This window comes from Peromyscus eremicus, chromosome 6 (assembly GCF_949786415.1).
Source record: "Peromyscus eremicus chromosome 6, PerEre_H2_v1, whole genome shotgun sequence".
In the NCBI taxonomy this organism is placed as follows: domain Eukaryota; kingdom Metazoa; phylum Chordata; class Mammalia; order Rodentia; family Cricetidae; genus Peromyscus; species Peromyscus eremicus.
In genome coordinates, this window is record NC_081421.1 from 51104229 (window position 1) to 51120703 (window position 16475).

The 16475-nt window shown below is 34.0% G+C and overlaps 1 protein-coding gene across 3 annotated transcripts in view; it reads left to right on the plus strand.

Moving 5' to 3' along the window:
• Fstl5 (follistatin like 5) overlaps positions 1 to 16475 on the plus strand; it is a 496179-nt gene that overhangs the window by 55020 nt on the left and 424684 nt on the right. For 2 of the 3 annotated variants that reach the window (XM_059264741.1, XM_059264742.1), the window contains exon 2: positions 5818 to 5848. In XM_059264741.1, the coding sequence (XP_059120724.1) occupies positions 5818 to 5848 (31 nt within the window). Of the gene's footprint in view, positions 1 to 5814; positions 5849 to 16475 lie in introns of all 3 variants that reach the window. The other variant, XM_059264740.1, reaches the window with a different exon arrangement.

Consider the following 16475-nt stretch of genomic DNA (forward strand, 5'->3'; position numbering starts at 1 on the left):
TAAAGTAAAATAGCCTATTTGTCTTTATAAAATATATGTCAAAGATATGTATCATAAAGTTGTGCTGGCTTCATACTGTTACAATTGGCTCAAGAATACCAAGTTATGTGGTATGAGATTCTTCTTGCTTTCATGCAATAGTGTATTTAAATCACTGGGAGCTTCTTGAACTTTGGCAAACCATTCAGCCTTCAATGTTGAGCTATTTCTCTTCTCACTATATAAAGTAAACTATTATATTGAACTTGCATAATTAATTAATCAGACCTGCATACCTCAGCTTTTTTATCTCCACATGCCATGTTACAAAACTGGTCTTTCTTCTATCACATTTTTTCTACTCATTCTGTGTGTCAATAATTTAAAATCAGTAACATTGTCATTCTCTTTTACATTACTTTCCTCCCATTATTTAGACTTCTTCAGACTCTACTGTTATAAGCACACAAATAATAATAACATCATAAAACTAAATGACAACAAAAGAAAATGAAACAAGACATCATGTGAACAAAAACACACAACTCAAGTCACTCTTTACTAGTTAGGTATATCATGAAATTTTTTTTATCAGTGTGCACATGTCATAGTATCCTTTTCTTTACCTGAATAATTCCAATATTACTTCTAAACCCATAAGAGAAACAAAATAGTATTTTATCTGAAGGCGAAGATTCTACCTAGCTCAATAACTCTAATGAGCACTTTAAAGAGATAATTGTACTTGACCTCTGAGAAGAATCTATACAATTGAAAACTCACTTAATAAATAATGCATTACCTGGGAGTCTATGATTTCTTGCTCACAGGGTTTTTAATCCTACCAATTTCTGTCTTTCCGTTCTCTTTTACTGGATAATTAAACTTTATATTTTTCCTCATTTTGAATATTTAATTCTATAATATTTTATTTAACTGTCTTCTCCTCATAAAGACTGTGGTTATTTACATACAAGCTAATGGTTTCAAATTTTATGTATCTTCTAGAAATAGTCTCCTATGAATTCTAAACCTTAGGATCTGTCTTCTTTGAATCCACAGGCCTCTTACCTTGTTTCACTGTATTTTAAGTTATGAGGCAGAAATTAGTAAGGGAAAATAGATTTAGATGTAGTTTGGCTAAGCAAGAAAAAGACAACTACTTTCCACCATTCCTACAGCAATGTTACCATTTTATAGAAAAGATAAAAAACAAAATTCATGAAATTATACACACATAACATAATTATATATATATATATATATATATATATATATATATATATATATATATATATATATTCCCAATACGTGTGACATATATGAGTGAAGTCACTACAACTATGTGAGGTGTTTTTCCCTATGAAAACCCTTCCTACTCTGGTGGGCACTAGACCTTTCCTTTCCCTCATCATGAATTTCTGAGGCTTCATTCTCTGCAATCCATTATTTCAGGAGTTTGATGGCTGAAGAGAATGCAAGAGGATGTCTCCTATCCCATCACAACTTTTGAATAGGATTATAATTACATTTACACATAAAAAATAAATTGAAAAACCTTGCTGTCTATTAAGTCTCAAAAGAAAGGGTGATAAAGATGAATCTCAAAGTCTGAGTAAGTAGAATGTTGAAGCTGTTATTTCTACCTAGTGTATGATGTCCAAAAAAGGGAAGATCAAAACTATTGGATGTAAACAGTCAGCTATATTATTGGGTATCTAGATACAGATGTCAAGATTGAGCCAGGCGGTGGTGGCGCATGCCTTTAATCCCAGCACTCGGGAGGCAGAGCCAGGCGGATCTCTGTGAGTTCGAGGCCAGCCTGGGGTACCAAGTGAGTTCCAGGAAAGGCGCAAAAGCTACACAGAGAAACCCTGTCTCGAAAAACAAAACAAAACAAAACAAAAAAAAAAAACAAGATTGTAGGTAGAAATTTTAAATATAAGTTTGATGTTGTAGTTGCCTAAAGATTATAAATCTGTGATGCTTTATAATAAGGATGGTTCTCAAAGCCAGAATATCAGGTAAATTCACCAAAGCTTTTATAAGGTTGATACCTGAAGAAGTAGTGTCTGTAAGTCAGAATCAGGAAGAATCACCATGAATATCTGATAGATATTCAACCAGAGAATTAGAAGAAAACAGAGTGTAGTGTATTAGAAAACAAATGAAGAAATTAAAATGCTTATTTTTCAGTCAATAACTTACCTAGCTAGAAATAGCTTCATTCTTCCACAATCCCATGACCCTGGCAGAATCCTTGATTCCTCTGATTCTCATGCCCAATGTTTAGTCTAGTAGTCACTGTGCCAGTTCTGATAAGATGCTCCCAATCCAGCGCCACACTATTCTATGTCATTGCCACCATCTACCTGTGTTACCACAGTAACATATTCTTGGTCCCTACTTCCCAATTTTATCCTTGCCTTTCTCAAACTATTCTAAAGATATGACCAAAACGGTTATTTTTGTATTCAAATGTCATTCCAATATTACTAGCTTAATAAGAGATATTCATTGATCACTTAATGCTCTCAGACTAAAATCCAAAACCATTATAAATATTTCATGGCGTTGCTGATAGCACCTTCTACTGAATCTTGTCTACTCAATCCAGTCTAGCCATTCTGGAAACCTCATATTTTTGAAAATACAAGGACATGTATTTTCAAAAGGATGATAAAGCACTTGTAATTGTTTTTCTCTCTTATGTGAACTTTTCTTAGGAACACAGTGAATGTCTATTCATTCCAGACAGGGCAAATGAACAAGTCCATTGAATTATATGGTATTTTCATTTATGGAAATCTTCTGCTCTAGAAACTCAGTATAGTGAAAGAATTTTAAGTACCAAAGAAAGAAATTGAAAAAGACGCAATATCAAAAGACAACTCATGGTCATGGATCAGTAGATTCCGTATCATTCCCACATCTGTAGTACAAAAAAAAAAATCTTTAGAGTCAGACAATCCTTATTGATATTCCAGTGTCGTTTTTTACCATCAAAAACGGAAGAGAAGGCAATCATAAAATTCATATGGAAGGAAAAAGACCTTGAATTTAAAGCAACTCTGAGCATAAAGTACAATGATGAAGGCATCAGCATATAGCTATACCATAGAGAGATAGTCATAAAATAGTATAGTATTGGCATAAGAAACAACAAGAAACAGATACAACAATCAACAGAATAAAACAGACAACCCAGAACTAACCCACACAATTGAGTACAGCCCTGTGAATTTTGACAGTGATCACCAAACAAACAGTGGATTCGAAAAGGTCTCTTTAATAAATGTTGCTGGGTAAAGAGCTTTCCACCTGTAAGAGAAAAAAAAAAACTAGATCAAAATCCCTCCCATGCAAAAAAATGCAGAATCAAATGAAGAATGTCACGACTGAAATTTTTAAAAATCTAGAGGGAACAGAACGCTTGAGGATGTAGAAATAATCATGAGTTTTCTGTATAAGGTTCCAGTACCCCTGGAAGTAATCCCAAATTCTAATGGAGTCATATGAACTTAAAGCTTCTTCACAAGAAAAGGAATTATCCTGAGTAAAGACACAGACTGGAATGGGAAAACCAAATTGTTGCCTGCTATGTATCATATGGGGTTAATAGCTAATATATTATGGAATATGGAATTATAAAAATCAAATGTCATAAAAGCTTTCCAAATCTTTCAATCAATAAATGAGTTAATGAAATGAATATTTAGCTTCCAAAAGATGAAATAACAATAACCAATAAAGATGAAAAAATTTTCAATATCCTCTATAATCAGAGATATTTAAAATAAAATTACATTCAAATTTTGACTTACACTAGTTGGAATGGCTGTCCATTAAGAAAAAGTAAATGCTGTGCCATTACAGGGAAAGCAGGAACTCTAGATGGGGCTAGTGGGAATTAAAGTAAGTTTAAATACAACAGAAATGTGCCTAAAGATAGCAGAAATATTGAAAAACTTATAACTACCACATCAAACAAGTAGTTTGGGTATATGTACCAAGGATATTAATTCAGCATATAATTGAGACACTTGTACATTCTTGTTTATTACAACATTTTTCAAAATCTCAAATATGTGACAGCAGCCTAAATGTATAATGCATAAAAAAGGAACTGATAAAAGGGTAGTGTACTATAAATAGAGTTTATAGAGTCCTAAGGAAGAACATAATTATGTTGTTTGCAGGAACATGGACACAACTGGAGAGCATAACATTAAGTGTAATGAGGCAGATACAGAAAGACAAATACTACTTGCTTTCTTCCTGTTTTAGATTCAGTATTTTAGGTGGATACATGAAATCATTTATTTATGAGGAAGAAAGCTAGAAGCAAGACAGTCCTGGAGAAACAATGGGAATAGCAGGAGGGAAGAGAAGGAGGAAGTTGGGTAAATATGCTCAAAGTACTTGACAGTCATGTATAAAATGAGGTTTTTGAAATCATCCACATATGAAATGACTATATAATAAAACTACATAAGTATAAATAAAGAATGATATGTTTTACATATAATAGTCTTTCAAAGTCACAGCATTGACTCCACTATTTTATAAATATAAATATATAATAAATTTATTTTATTATCAGTTATTTTATTAATAGTTATTAATTATTAATAATATATTGCCTTAGCATTTCTATTGCTGTAAAGAGATGCCATGACTATGGCAACTCTTATAAAGGAAAACATTTAATTGGGGCTGGCTTACAGTTTCAGAGGTTTAGTTCGTTATCTTCATGGTAGTGGTGTATAAGCAGACAGGGTTCTGGAGAAGAGGCTGAGAGTTCTACATCTGCAGGCAGCAGAAACAACTCTGTCACCCTGGGCACAACTTGAGTGTATAAAACCTTAAAGTCCACCTCCTCAGTGACACACTTCTTCCAACAAGGCCACCTACTTCAGCAAGGTCACACCTCCTAATAGTGCCACTCCCTGTGGGCCGAGCATTCAAACACAGGAGTTTGAATAGGAGCCATACCTATTCAAACCACCACCACCACCACCACCCACCCACCCACCCACACCCCTACACCCCCCACACCCTCTACAATCCTGAGTTTGAAATTTTGGATTAATGTTTGTAACAACATATGAGTCTCTTTTCCTTTTTACTGGAACAAAATTTGGTTGGTGTTCATATAATTCTCTCTCTATGTGTATATATATTTAATATTTGACATTTTATTTGAAACACTTTTTAAAATTTTTTAGATGAGGTCTTGAATTTGTAAAGACAGTAAAGTCTAAATCATAATTGGGAAGTTACATATTACACAATATCTAATTTAAAACTTGAAAGTAAGCTAATTTTTTCAGGTTATATGGTAATCAATAAAGAGGATGCCAAGTTGATGGACAGGTTTGCCTGGAGCAGCTTTTAAATAAAAAAAGAATTGTCAATATTAACATTAAAGTAAGATCAATTCTAACTCAAATTGAAGTAAGGTAGTTGAACAGTCTTTTATACCATTTTAGTAAGAGTTTTCTCTCTATCTATCCTTAAATTTTTACCATTGCCAACACTTTATGATTAATTTTGAGTCAAAATAAAATTTGGAACACATTATTGCTTATATATTTAGATTAAATGGAATGAGAATTAGAGAGGCATGAATAACTATTATTCATTAGCCATTTATTTATCTGTAACATATGTATGGGTTTCTTAGATAAATTTGTGCACGGAAAATTATTATGACTTTGATAATTTCTAAAAGTATATTTTTAGGTATATGTATAAAAAGCATTTAACTATTGTTAATGATAATTTTTTGTGGCAAAGTATAAAGATTTTGACACATTTATGTTTTCATTTCAGCAGGAAAAAAGTCAAGAAATCTCAAGAATCAAAGGTAAGAAATAAATATTTTAAAACAACCTCTCAAAGATGAAAGAAAAATTATGTAATACCGTTTTGTAAATACAGTTAAAATAAGGATAATTCACAATCTACAATGTAATTTTAAAACTATTTGAATATCTGATGATTGTGTGGCCAATAGACTTCTCTGTTGAAATAGTCTTTTTATTTCGTAGGATGCTCTGATGATCTCAATATAAGTTTTTATTTTTCTATATTGTCCAGATGAAAATCCTGCCTCAACCATTGTCCCTACTTAGCATTCTGTCATATCTATAAATTGACAAGTGACAAGTTTTAAAATACGTGCTATGGAGAACTCAGCATTTAGCCATTGTTACCTTACTTGATTTGTATATAAAATGTTGAAGATATTTGTTTATGTATTTAAATTGGTAACAACATAGAATGATATATCTCTAGTAAGAAGAAGGTGATTTCCCTATAGCATTCTTAGTTTTGAAGTTTATTTTTTGATACAAGAAGTCACTCTTTATGGTTGTAGTTTTTAACAAAATAATTCTTACTGATAATAATGAGGAAAAATACAGAATTTTCTTGACTTAATTTTTATGGCTTCTCCATTTATGTGTTGATCTTTATTTTACATTTGGGATTTCCTGTGTACTTCTACATTCTCTAAAGCATCCCAGTCCAATCATGGCCATGGAGGAAAATACAAGCATAGTGTTTCTTTCCATATTTCTTGTATAGGAAGACTATTAAATTAATAGTCATGCAAGCTGGCATGTACTCCTGACATGGTAGAAGGATAGCCATACTCCTTAGTATCTTTAGACAATGATGCTTCTTTAAAAATCTTTAAATTATTAATTTATCCTATGTGTATGGGTGTTTTGCTTGCATGTGTGTCTATGCACTCTGGAAGTAGTACTAGCATAGCTAGTAGTCATGGATGACAGAAGGTCTCAGATCCCTTGTCACTGGATGCAGACGTAGTTGTAAGCTACCATGTGGGTTCTGGTATCTAACCAGGTGCTCTGGAAGAGCAACAACTCTCAAGGCCAAAGTTCATTTTAATTAACAATTCCAAATACACTTCTACTTAGAAAGTTTTCAACAACTGGCTACTCCTACAGTAATTTCCACATAAGTCTACTCTAACAAGGAGTAAAATGGTGTGTGTGTTCGTGTGTGTGTGTGTGTGTGTGTGTGTGTGTGTGTGTGTGTGACACATTCTAGATTGTCAATTGAGGAGTTTCCAAGCTATTTAAGTTAATTCTTAGAAATAGAAAATATGGAATATTTTGTATGTGAAATTGTTACACATATTTAACTTCAAAACACTGTTAGATTTAAGGCTCACACTTTTGTGTTGCAAATAAGAATTTCTGTCCTAAGATGTGCTGTCTAATATTTATTCAAATGACATGAATTTCTGGCATACTGATTGCACATCTTCCTGCCCCAGTGTATCAGGTTAACATTAAATCATATTTGTAACTCTGTTGTTGAAGCAGAAATAAGTTTAGTGAAACATTCTTCTTGATGTTTTATTACCCTGGACATATAAATCACACCATCTCAAGTAGAAATTATGTTTTGCAAGCATTGTCTGGGAACATGTTTTAGCAATATAATAAAATTTTGAGATGATGTCTGCCAGCTCTTCCCCTGTTCTTAGCTCGCATATGATTCAAAACTAACACACATAGGATTTTTTTTTAATTACTGACTTGTATGTAAATAAGAGGTGAATTCTGATACTAGAACTTGCTTATTCCATCTAGAAAGGATTGATGTTTCCTTGGGTGTGGGAATAATGTCATCTTCTGAAGACTAGGTTTTATGGTGTCAATATGAAATAAAACAAAAGCAAACAACACAGCATGGAGCTAAAGCTTATCATGTGCTGATAAACAACTTTGAAAATTAAATAATTTATGTTTCATAGAAACTAATCATTGTAATTTATCTTAATAATTTTTATAGCATTTTCATCCAGTAGTTCCCTTGACTTCCTGATTAACGGCTAATCTCATTTATCTGAACAAGTTTATCATATAGAATTAAGTCCAGTTGAGGGCTTTAATCTAATTTCCTGCTATGGTGCTTGGGTTTGCTCATAACAACATCCCCAAATTAATGATTCTAACTTAATGTTTCCAGTGATCTTTAATAAACAAATCACAAAGTACTCCAATGAAACTTGATTCCTACTTTATTCATGTACACAGTAGTAAATTTTAAAATGCATGTAAAATTATAACTGTATTACATGTTAATATTTGTAGAATATGATCTTCTTTTGAAATATTATGGAATATAATATCTTTATATGTTATAAAATTATGTGTTTATGTAATTTAATGGACAAAACGCATTCCTTTACATTTTAAATAGCTTTAATTTATAAATTTCCCATATTTAATGAGTCAGGGGTGACTCTGTATTGGATTTCTAATTTTGGAGGTTAACAATTACTTAAGATAGTCTATCATGCTTGGGGTTGCACTGAAGGTCACAGTAAGGAAATCAAGACAGTGCTGTAGGTTTGGAAGGATTAATGCTGCATCGGACAATCTCTAACATGCTTTCACAGGGATATTATGTACACATTAGCATATCATATATTGCATTGAAATCCATTAAATTTTGTAAAAATACTGTTAGTAAATAATTAATTTTGAAGATTATTTCCAAAATATACAATACAACAAATTAGTTAAAATATGCAAATATTTCTCAAAGAAGTACAATAATGTTTTCATAGACCATAGTGGTGAAACAATGTTTTGATTAAGATTTAAATAATTTTTGAATCACAAATAACTTAACATTTGTACCAACTTGACACATTTTAAGTTGCTCACATAGTTGAAAACAGCTGCTGAAATTATCTTAGGATAGTTTACAAGTGCTTATATGTTGGGGAAATTTTGAATTTAATCCGGTTTTGTTCTGTAAATGAAAGACGAAATATCATCCACCGTGTGATCCTGTGGGTCTCCGCACAAGCTGCTTTCCTCCTAGTTTTAAATGAACAACTGTATTCTCCTTGAGGAATGACAGAAATAAAAGATGTATATCTTCTGGTACTAGTTACATTTTGGTTAATCTAATATCCTACGGTAAAGGGAAAGCAAACCTTAAGTTACTTTCTCCATAGGTGCAGTTGTTTATTAAATGCTTAATAAATCTCAGACATAGGTTTGAACTATTTGTTCCTACGACATCAGTTTAATTCTCAATGAAGTAGTATTAGATAAGATTTAGTGATAAAGATAAAATATTGAAAAATCACATCAAAAGTAAATAATTTGTGTTAATATCATAATATGTTATTTATTTTAAATAAATCACCCTTTAACCAATTATTAGTTGTAGATTGAGAAATTAGCAATATTTAATTAGAAATGTTTTTTCTATATTCAGAATTTGAAGATATGAGTTTTACTATTTTCTGTTATTTTTCCTTAATGTCAGAGTTACAAATATTGTCCAACTTGCCATTCATATATATTCTGCTAAGTACTTGGAAACTTTTTAAATGAAAACATACACTATACTGAGTAGGTTGTATCTGTATATTTAGAAACAAACACATATGTATATATGTAACAATAATTAATGAAAATAAAAAGGCCATAAATTTGAAAGAGAAGAAGGAAAGCTATGTGGAATGATTTGAAGGGATAAAAAAGAAGGCAGATATGATGAATTTACAATTTAAAACATACTATTTTAAAATGAAAGTGGGGAAATGCAGCATAATCCTGTTCTAGAGAAGTTGTTTAGGTCCTGTTCTGACAAACTATATCGTGTGGTCCTTGAGAAGTAATTTAACTGGTCTATGTACAATTCATTTTTTATGGTGAATAGCACAATTTATTTCATGGTAATAAAAAGCTTGACACATCTGAAATTTTAAATCTTTTTTATTTATTTATTTATTTATTTATTTTTAATTTTTATTTTGCAATACAATTCAGTTCTACATATCAGCCACAGATTCCCTTGTTCTCCCCCCTCCCGCCCCCCTCACCTTCCCCCCAGCCCGCCCCTCATTCCAATCTCCTCCAGGGCAAAGCCTTCCCCACAGACTGAGATCAACCTGGTGGACTCAGTCCAGGTAGGTCCAGTCCCCTCCTCCCATGCCGAGCCAAGGGACCCTGCATAGGCCCCAGGTTTCAAACAGCCAACTCATGCAATGAGCACAGGACCCGGTGCCACTGCCTGGATGCCTCCCAAACAGATCAGGCCAATCAACTGTCTCACCCACTCAGAGGGCCTGATCCAGTTGGTGACCCCTCAGCCATTGGTTCATATTTCATGTGTTTCCGTTTGTTTGGCTATTTGTCTCTGTGCTTTATCCGACCTTGGTCTCAACAATTCTCGCTCATATAAACCCTCCTCATTCTCGCTAATCAGCGTTGTTTGTAATAGCCAGAACATGGAAACAACCTAGATGCCCTTCAGCTGAAGAATGGATAAACAAAATGTGGTACATATACACAATGGAATACTACTCAGCAGAGAAAAACAATGACATCATGAGGTTTGCAGACAAATGGATGGATCTAGAAAAAATCATCCTGAGTGAGGTATCCCAGACTCAGAAAGACAAACATGGTATGTACTCACTCATAACAGGATACTAGATGTGGAACAAGGATGACTGGACTGCTACTCACATCACCAGGCAGGTTACCTGGAAAACAGGACCCCAAGAAAGACACAGGGATCGCCCAACGACAGAGAAATGGAATGAGATCTACATGAACAGCCTGGACGTGAGTGGGGGTAGTGAAGGGCGAGGTTCGAGGGAAAGAGAGCTTGGGTGAGTGGGAGATCCCAGCTGGATCAACAACAGAGAGGGAGAACAAGGAATAGGAGACCATGGTAAATGAAGACCACATGAGAATAGGAAGAAACAAAGTGCTAGAGAGGCCCACAGAAATCCACAAAGATACCCCCACAACAGACTGCTGGCAATGGTCGAGAGACAGTCCGAACTGACCTACTCTGGTGACGGGATGGCCAAACACCCTAATTGTCGTGCTAGAAATCTCATCCAACTACTGAGGGATCTGAAATTTTAAATCTTATGATTCAATAAGAGCCTTGGATAATTTTATTATGATAAACATCCATCTTCCAAAACATTGCAATTCCCAGTACGTTCTTTATTAGTTCCTTTTTTTGATTACAAGAAAATATCTCACAACAATACCTGAAGGGCTTATTTTGGCTTATAGGTGGACGGTAAATCTATTATGGTTAAGACAGCACGGTGACTGAAGTGTAAGGTCACTGATCACATCCCATTCCCAGTCAGCAAGCAGAGGGAGATGAAAGTTGATACGTAGCTTGTTTCATCCTCTTTATTTAGTTCAGGATCCAAGCCGATGGGATGGTAATATCCACATTTATGGTGTGTCCTCCTATTCCATTTACTCTAATAATCCTGCACAAACATGTGCAGAAGCTTGCAACATTTGTGATTCTAGATCCTGTCAAATTAACAAATACTGATACTTACAAAAATTTTAAAAAAAGAACATAATAGGATGGGAGATGTTGAGGAACCAGACCCCAAATAACTAATTATATTTTCTCAATAATTTAATGCTTCATATAAAATGAAATGCAAATTGTAGATACTTAAGTCAGAATTTTCATGATTCGATACATTTTAAACCATACACTACCATATCAATGTTGACTTTTCCTTTAAAAGCATCTCTTACTATAGACTTTTAAAATAGAAGCAAAATGACTTCCAACAGAGATTTTAAAAAAGTGTGTATTGTATTTCAATTTCTTCACGTAGCTAATATTTCAATAAGACACCTAAACTATATTTGATATTTCATGTATTTAGTGTGAAGAAATCATTTCTCTTGCAATGTAATTTTATGAAAGAATAAATGCCGAAATGGTCATGTGGCTGAATATTTGAATTTTGTTTTGTACAAGAGTCCCTGTTTTATAGGTCAAAGAGAAAATTCTATGGTCCATTACGCATTTTGCTTTCCTTTTTTGCTTTGACACTTCAGGCACATTAAGCATGACATTTTACTTCATTAAAAGGAGTTTATTATCGTGTGATTTTGGAATATGTATCTATTCTTTCCTTCCCAAGAACTTAACATTTAATATCAATTTTAAATGTTTTGTGAGGTAGGTATCTGAGCTTCTTTGAAATAAAGAGAATTATAGTAAAAGGTGATATTTTACTTAGTTTTTTTCTCTGCTGTTAATTAAATATCTCTTGTCCAGCTATGGCAGCTTAGGTAATTTATGATTCAGTTTGTCAAATATGTAATAATTGTCCTTTATAAATTATGATACATTCCCATTTTATTGCTTTATGTGGATATTTTAAAGTCTCACAGAGTATGCATAGTGACCACACTTATACATTATACTAAAATTATAACTTTCTAAAATTATTGGTACATGAATCCCAATGCAAAAGAAAAAAATGAAGATGTGGTTCAAATATGCATCATAACATTGCAAGATCTCTCCATACTCATATAGTGTTGCTTACTTTTGCCTAAATACATATTTCATGTATTTAATTGAGTCAAGGATCCCCTTCCGTATCACCCTCCTTTCAGGAAATTTGGATCATGGTTCACAGCATTAGAGTAATTAGACTCATATTTGAAGAAGAGCTGATTTCTGCTACATTAATCAATTATTTATCCTTTCATGAAGCTCGCTGTTTTATCTCTTCTCACTGTTAATGTTAATATACCAAAGACTGCTGGCCTAAGTATTAAATGAAGTAAAGCATTTATTTTTTGACCCATTGAGTAAATGAAATGCTCTTAGATTATATGAGTGATTACTCATATGTTATTCAATGTGTCATTTACACTAATTTTAATACATCCATGTTTGATGGTTGATCTTGATTGTCAACTTGACTGAATTTAGAATCATCTAGGAAACATAACTATGGTGACTCTGTAGGGATGCCAGAGAGGAGTAACTGAAGTTACAAGCTGGCCCTGACTATGGGTGGTACCTTCCAACAGGCAGCCCAGACAGAGCAGGGTCCAAGGGAAATGCTGTGTGCATGGATCTGCCTTTGCCTCATCTTTCTGAGCAAGTGTATTGATCTCTGTAGTCTTCCACTAGCAGAAGACTCCAGCTTTTTCAGCCTCACAGTATGTACTTAATATCAGCAAGTCTATGGGGCTGTGGGGCTATTAGGGCTGGATCTAGACTAATGAAGTATTGAGCTACTTGGACTGAACAATTACTGGATTTTCAACATCTTTGGCACACAGGTGATTACTATGAATTACCCAGCTCTATTGTGTAAGCTAATCCTATAATATTATTTTATAGTATATGTTTTTGAGTGCTTTATTTATAAGTTCTTAGAGAATCCTGTTTAATATACAATGGTAGAAACATACTTATGACAAAGGCTTCAGTTCATAAACACACAAAAATGAATGATCAAGTCATAATAACTTTTATATTTTTTCATGATTTTAATTATTTTGTTTTATGTTTATACAGATCTAATCTACTAATGATGAGTAGGGCTGACGTGTTCTGTCATGACTGTTTAGACTAACTACTCCTCTGTCAACACAAAAAAACAGTTATCACAGCAAAGGGAATAAGAGATAGTTTGTTCAGGTCCTAAATATGATTGACCATGGCCCAGCAATATATTATGCCAAATGACTCCCTTTTCTCTTTAGTTTCTTTTGTCAGGGAATTTTGTCATAGCGAAAGAAAGCAAAACTATGGCACTGAGTAATATTGGAGAAAAGATCCATTTCATTAGCTGTGGCAGAACAGAGAGATGAAAAGTGGGATAGCCAATGCCTCACCATCCTGCCACACTCAGTTCAGGAAGCTCAAATTTTAAATAGACAGGAAGCATACCTGTATAAGAATGATATACACTGACAAGTAACTTTTATTGACTATCTAAAACTGACCATTGTTAACATTTTTATATGTGAAATCAGAAATTTCTGTATTTTGAATATCAATTATTCCCCAGATGTCCATGAGTTAAAAGCTTGGTCCTAAGAGTGATGCCAATCAAATGTAAGGTTTTAACCTAGTGGGATGTATTTAGGGAAGTGGAGGCATGCCATCAAAGGAAATTATAGAATTCTATCACTTCATATTTTTCTCCTCCTCTCTATGTTAGTATTTCTCCACCACTTTCCTATCATGATATGTGCCCTCATGCTAGTTCAAAACCTGGTGACTTATCTATCATTCACCAACTATAATCCTCAAAAGTATAAGTCAAAACACTCCCAATTACTTTGTAAGTTGATTTTATCAGTAATTTTATTATAAAAATAGAAATCTCCTGGGATTGGGCTCTGCAACTCTGCATTTTGATTGGTTTTGATTTATTCTTAAGTCTCTGAAGAAGAAATCAAAGGTATCAGAAAACGGAAAGATCTCCCACACTCATGGACAGGTAGGATTAACATAGTAAAAAAAATCTTACCAAAAGAAGTCTACAGATTCAATGCAATCCCCATCAAAATCCCAACACAATTCTTCACAGACTTGGAAAGAATAATACTCAATTTGATATGGAAAAACAAGGAGCCCAGGATAGCTAAAAGAATCCTGTCCAAGAAAGCAACCTCTGGAGGCATCACGATCCCTGACCTCAAGCTCTAGTATAGAGCTATGATAATAAAAACAGCCTGGTACTGGCATAAAAAACAACCTGTGGAGCAATGGAATTGAATTGAAGACCTTGACATTAACCCACACACCCATGAACACCTGATTTTTGACAAAGAAGTCAAAACTGTACAATGAAAAAAAGAAAGCAGATTGCATATAGAAGATTGCAAATAGATCCGTATCTGTCACCATGCACAAAACTCAAGTCCAAGTGGATGGAAGACCTAACATAAATCCAGTTACACTGAACCTGATGGAAAAGAAAGTAGGAAATAGTCTTTAACACATTGGCATAGGCGACTACTTCCTAAATATAACACCATTAGCACAGACACTGAGAGCAACAATTAATAAATGGGACCTCCTGAAACTGAGAAACTTTTGTTGGGTAAAGGACACGGACAATAAGACAAAACAAAACGACAGCCTACAGAATGGAAAAAGATCTGCACCAACCGCACATCTGACAGAGGGCTGATCTCCAAAATATATTAAAAAATTCAAGAAACTAGACATCAAAATACCAAACAATCCAATTAAAAATGGGCTATATAGCTAAACAGATTATTCTCAACAAAAGAATATCAAATGGTTGAAAGACATTTAAGGAACTGCTCAACATCTTTAGTCATCAGCGAAGTGCAAATCAAAATGACACTGAGATACCATCTTACACCTGTTAGAATGGCTAAGATCAAAAACACTGATAACATCTTATGTTGAAGAGGATGTGGAGCAAGGGGAGCACTCCTCCACTGTTAGTGGGATTGCAAACTGGTACAGCCACTGTGGAAATCAATATGGCAGTTTCTCAGAAAATTGGGAATCAATCTATCTCAAGTCCCAGCTATACCACTCTTGGGCATATACCCAAGAAATGTTCAATCATACTACAAAGACACATGCTCAGCTATGCTCATAGCAGCATTATTCATAATAGCCAGAACCTGGAAAAGACCCAGTTGCCCCCCAAATCGAAGAATGGATAAAGAAAATATGGCACATATACACAATGGAGTACTAATCAGCAGTTAAAAAAAAATGACATCATGAAATTTGCAGGCAAATAGATGGAACCAGAAAATATTCTGAATGATGTAACCCAGACTCAGAAGGACAAATATGTACTCACTCTTAAGTGGATATTAGTTGTAAAGTCAAGGATAACCCACAGCTCCAGAGAAGCTGGCTAACAAGGAGGACCTAAAGAGGGATACATGGATTGCTCTGCGAAGGAGAAACAGCTGAGAGCTCCATCTTTTGTAACTGTTTTAATGTGAGTTGACCAAGGATGACACCAATAGATATTCCAAAGTGAATGGGCGAAAGCCCAGAAGGCCTCAACCTGCATAGAGAACTATCCACATTTAAGGAATACTGATAGTTGGGGAAATTGTATTCTTCAGGGAAGAGCACAGCGGCTGCGATTGTTTATTCAATACTGAATTGCCATCCCTGAAAACATGCATACAAATGCCATTAAAGAGACTGAGAAAGTTATATTGGGAAAACATACGTATGTAAATATCCATATATGTATATAATAACAGTCAATGTGAAGGGAGGACATGACTTTGAAAGAGAACAAGGGGAGTATACGGGGGAGGAAAGGAAGGGAGGGATGACGTAATCATGATTTCAGAAGTTAAAAAAGAAATCTAGCACATGTATTTTTATAGATCCTCAAAAACACTCCTGTTTTTAAAAACTTGGTATAGGCTTTGAGATGGAATCAGTTAATAACTGTTTCTAAGAGTAGTTAGTATGCTGTCCTTTTCACGGGCTTTTCAGTCTCAGGAACTAGAAACCACTTGTCATGGAGTTCTTTGGAACTGGCCTTACTTTTGTGGTTTAAGTTTCCCTTGTCAGAGTCATACAAGCAGGGTATTTTATGGAGCGGCCACATGGAATAAAAAGACGTTTTAGTGGAACAGTTGTTTTGTTTTCAGAGGCAGTGATAAGTCAGA